At 43.6% G+C, this 5,000-nt stretch overlaps 1 protein-coding gene across 1 annotated transcript in view; it reads left to right on the forward strand.

Annotated features, from left to right (window-relative positions):
- LOC138859119 (dipeptidase 1-like) overlaps nt 1–4,705 on the forward strand; it is a 70,315-nt gene extending 65,610 nt beyond the window's left edge. Inside the window, exons 6-7 of the mRNA XM_070141610.1 lie at nt 593–668; nt 4,652–4,705. Of these exons, the coding sequence (XP_069997711.1) occupies nt 593–668; nt 4,652–4,705 (130 nt within the window). The remainder of the gene's footprint in view (nt 1–592; nt 669–4,651) is intronic.
- The last annotated feature ends 295 nt before the right edge of the window (nt 4,706–5,000 follow it).

The following is a 5,000-nucleotide window of genomic DNA, read 5'->3' on the forward strand; positions in this document are numbered from 1 at the left end:
GTGGACGGCCCCTGTTTTTTTCTTTTTTTTTCTTCTTTTCTTTCTTTTCTTTCTTTCTTTCTTTCATTTTTTTCTTTCTATTATTTTATTCCCTCTTTCCTACTTTCTCTCCATTCTTTCTTCTTATATTTTCCTCTTTCTTGCTTTCTTTCCATTCTCTCTCTTAATTTCTTTCTTACTCTCTCTCTCCATTCTCTCTTCCTATCTTTCAATCTTTCTTTCTTTCCATTCTCTCTCTCTCTTAATTTCCTTCTTACTCTCTCTCCATCCTTTCTTCCATTCTTTCTTTCTTCCTTTCCTTCTGTCTATTCTGTCTTTCTGCCTTTCATTCTGTCAATTTTTCTTCTTCTTTTTTCTTACGTTCATTCCATTCTTCCTATTAATTTTTCTTTCCTTTTTTCCATCGTCTTTCTTTCTAAATCTCTATCATACAAACAATACTTACAAAATCTTTATCACGCTAACAATATCTACAAACGTCGCATACCCATTCCATACCAAGTATACAAAACACAACGATTCTTAGATAAGCAATTATCACATGTCTCACCCCCCCCCCTCTCTCTCTCCTCTCCCCCTCCCCCCTCCACAGGGCAGAGAGCGCGCGCGCCCGCGAGACTGACCTCGAAGATCCAGATTCACCCCGAGGCCTCACCCAGTTCGGAAAAGTAAGTGCCATTTTTTATTAATTATTTTTATGTTACTACATCGATATACTTTTTCCTTTCTTATACGTTTAATATCGTGTGGGGGGGTGGGGGGGAAGTAGGTATGCGTGTGTGTGTGTGAGGGGGTGGGGGGGGTAGGTGTATATACGTGTGTGTGTGTTTGTTGATGTGTGTGTGTGTGTGCGTGTGTGTTCATGTATGTGTATATGTGTATTATATATATATATATATATATATATATATATATATATATATATATATATATATATATATATATATATATATATATATATATATATACATATATATATATGTGTGTGTGTGTGTGTGTGTTTGTGTGTGTGTGTGTTCATGTATGTGTATAAGTGTGAATTATATATATATATATATATATATATATATATATATATATATATATATATATATATATATATATGTGTGTGTGTGTGTGTGTGTGTGTGTGTGTGTGTGTGTGTGTGTGTGTGTGTGTGTGTGTGTGTGTGTGTGTGTGTGTGTGTGTGTGTGTGTGTGTGTGTGTTCATGTATGTGTATATGTGTGAATTATATATATATATATATGTGTGTGTGTGTGTGTGTGTGTGTGTGTGTGTGTGTGTGTGTGTGTGTGTGTGTGTGTATGTGTGTGTGTTCATGTATGTGTATATGTGTGAATTATATATATATATATATATATATATATATATATATATATATATATATATATATATATATATATATATATATGTGTGTGTGTGTGTGTGTGTGTGTGTGTGTGTGTGTGTGTGTGTGTGTGTGTGTGTGTGCGTGTGTGTGTGTGTGGTGTGTGTGTGTGTGTGTGTGTGTGTGTGTGTGTGTGTGTGTGTGTGTGTGTGTGTGTGTGTGTGTGTACCTTCTCATGAACCTCTAAACAATCCTGCCATCCACCTTCACATCGGCGGGATCGTCTTAAAATCTCATCTTTCAAAATTCCAAGAAAGAAAAGATGAGATGAAGATGACTCTTACTTCCTACCTCTTTATCGGCAAATAATTACAAAAGAACTAAACTCAATTAGGAGAAGGAGAAGGAGGAGGAGGAGAGGAAAGAAGGGATGGCGGAAGGAGGAGAAGGAGGTGGAAGAGGAGGAGAGGAAAGAAGGGTTGGCGGAAGGAGGAGGAGGAGGAGGAGGAGAGGAAAGAAGGGTTGGTGGAAGGAGGAGGAGGAGAGGGAGAGGAAAGAAGGATTGGCGGAAGGAGAAGGAGGAGGAGGAGAGGAAAGAAGGGTTGGCGGGAAGGAGCAGAAGGGAGGAGGAGAGACGGGATAGAATGAATGAGAATGGGGAGGAGGAAGGGAGGACAAAGGGAGAGAGGGAGAAGGAGTTGGAGGAAGGAGGAGGAGGGAGAGAGAGGTTGGAGGAAGAGGAAGGAGAGAGAAAGGGGTTGAAGGAAGAAGGAGAGTGAAGAGGATAAAGGGGCTGGAGGAGGAGGAGGAGGAGGAAATAAAGGTTGGAGGAAGGAGGAGAAATAGGAGAGGGTGGTTACAGAAAGGGGAGAAGGAAGAGGAGAAAGGAAGACGAAGAGGAAGAAAGAGGAGAGAATGGATGGAGGGAGAAGAAGAAGAAGGGGGGAGGAGGAGAGAGGAATAAGGAAAAGGAGAGGAGGAGCAGAGAGGAAGAAGAAGGGGAGGAGGAGGAAAGAAGGGTTAGAATAAGAAGAAGGAGGAATAGGAGAAAAATGGGACTCGTAGGAGTGGGAAGAAGGAGGAGGAGGAGGTTAGGAGGAAAGAGAGAAAAGAGAGGTAAGTAATAGGGTTAAGAATATAGGAGAGGAGGGGCGAGGGTGTTACCATAGGAGGAGGGAGGAAGGGAAATAAGGGAAGAAGCAGAAAAGAGAGAGAAGGAGAATAGAGTTACAAAAAAGGAGAGGGGGGGGGGGGGGAAAGCGGAGAACCACGAAGGGGAAGACAAGAAGATATGGAGAATAGAGTGGAATAGATAGGCAGAGAAAGACAAGAACGAGGCTACAAAAAGAGGGGAAAGAAAGAGAGGGGACATCAGTAGGATTCCAGGGAAGGGGTTAAAGCAAGCGAAGGGGGAAGAGAGAGAGAGAGAGGGGGGGGAGAGGAAGAGAAGGGGCAGGTGGTCACAATGAGGGAGAGGTGGAGGAGGAGGGGAAAGAGAAGGGAGGAGGTCGCAATCAGGGGGAGGAGGGGAGGAGAAGTGGAGGGAGGAAGTCCCAATGAGGGAGGGGGAGCGGGAGAAGAAGGGAGGAGGAAGTCGCAATGAGGGAGGGTGAAGGAAGAAGAAGAAGGGAGAAAAAGGAAGGAGGTCGCAATGACTGAAAGGGAGGAGGGAAGAGAAAGAATCAGGTCGCAAAGAGGAAGGGTGAAGGAAGGAGAAGAAGTGAGAAAAAGGAAAGAGGTCGCAATGACTGAAAGGGGGGAGGGAAGAGAAAGAATCAGGTCGCAAAGAGGGAGGGTGAAGGAAGGAGAAGAAGGAAGAAAAAGGAAAGAGGTCGCAATGACTGAAAGGAGAAGGGGTGGAAGAGAAAGAATCAGGTCGCAAAGAGGGAGGGTGAAGGAAGGAGAAGGAAGAAAAAGGAAGGAGGTCGCAATGACTGAAAGGGGGAGGGAAGAGAAAGAATCAGGGTCGCAAAGAGAGGGAGGGTGAAGGAAGGAGAAGAAGGAAGAAAAAGCGAAAGAGGTCGCAATGACTGAAAGGGGGAGGGGGAGGGGGAGGGGGGGGGGGGGGGAAGAAGGTCTCAGGCATTCGATAAAAGATAAGATCCTAACCAAGCATCCGCGCTCGTGTTATGCTTGTAAATACATCTCCCCACAAGTTCTTTACCTCGGGATCTAATGGTCTGTCGGGGCGGGCGGGGGGCGTGGGGTGGGCGTGGGGTGGGCGTGGGGGTGCGTGAGGGGTGGGTGGGCGTCTCCGAGCACTCTCGCTGGGGTCTCCTCGCTAAGCCAGATTCAATATTTGCATTTCATGAGGCTAATGTAAAGAAAATAACATCTGTCGAACAATGCCAGGCGGTGGGTAGGGAGTGGGAGGTGGGAGGTGGGGGGAGGGGGGGTAGTGGAGGTGTGGAAAGGGTGAGTGGAGGTGGGTGGGTGGTAGGGGGGAGGTGGAGGTGGTGGTGGTAGGGGGGGTGGTAGGTGGGTGGTGGTAGGGGTGGAGGTATGGAGGTGGGTGGGTGGTAGTGGGGTGTGGTAGGGGTGATGGGTGGTAGGTGGGGGTGGAGGTTGGGTGTAGAGGTAGGGAGGGGAGGTGGAGGGTGGACGTAAAGGGTGGAGGGTGGTGGGGTGGAAGTAGGGGGTGTTGGTGATGGTGGAGGTGGGGTTAATGGAGGGACCCTGGTATTAAGACTCTGGGTGGGCAGGTGAAGGTGTGTGTGGGTGTGGGTGGGGGGGTGGGGGCGGATCTGGAGCAAGGTATTTCATTGTGGTTAGTATTTTTTTTTTTTTTTTTTTTTTTTTACTGATATGTGCAGCACACTTTTCTATATGTTTTTTACAAGCGCAATTCTCTCTCTTTCTGTGCGTATATACATGTATGTGTATGAATCTCTCTCTCTCTCTCTCTCTCTCTCTCTCTCTCTCTCTCTCTCTATATATATATATATATATATATATATATATATATATATATATATATATATATGTGTGTGTGTGTGTGTGTGTGTGTGTGTGTGTGTGTGTGTGTGTGTGTGTGTGTGTGTGTGTGTGTGTGTGTGTGTGTGTGTGTGTGTGTGTGTGTGTGTGTGTGTGTAAATAAATAAGTATATATATATATATATATATATATATATATATATATATATATATATATATATATATATATATATATAGATATATAGATATATATATACATATATATATATATATATATATATATATATATATATATATATATATATATATATGTATGTATGTATGTATGTATGTATGTATATATATAAATATTACAGTATTAACACTAACAATATGAAAATGGAACAAAGTATAAGACCAAACTCCGCACCAAAGGCAACTTCAGCCAAAATCCTTCCCTCTAGAAAAAAAAAAAAAAAAAAAAAAAATCGCAAAACGGAAACCTCGAACCAAAACGACCGACTTATTTTTGAAACATTTGGCAACCTACTTTCCCTGACATTGTTTTTATTTTCTTTTTCCACTCCGGTTAAATGAAGCAGAAATTGCGTCTCATTAATAGGATATCTTTCTGTCCTTTTCCCGGCCCGGAAAATTCAACGAGGAGACCTTTCTGCGGAGGGTTGGTAATGCGGGAATGGAGAAGGAGGAGAAGGAGAGAAAGAGGAAGAGAGAGAGAGAAAGAGGAGGAGGAGGAGA

This window comes from Penaeus vannamei, chromosome 28 (genome assembly GCF_042767895.1).
Source record: "Penaeus vannamei isolate JL-2024 chromosome 28, ASM4276789v1, whole genome shotgun sequence".
Classification (NCBI taxonomy): domain Eukaryota; kingdom Metazoa; phylum Arthropoda; class Malacostraca; order Decapoda; family Penaeidae; genus Penaeus; species Penaeus vannamei.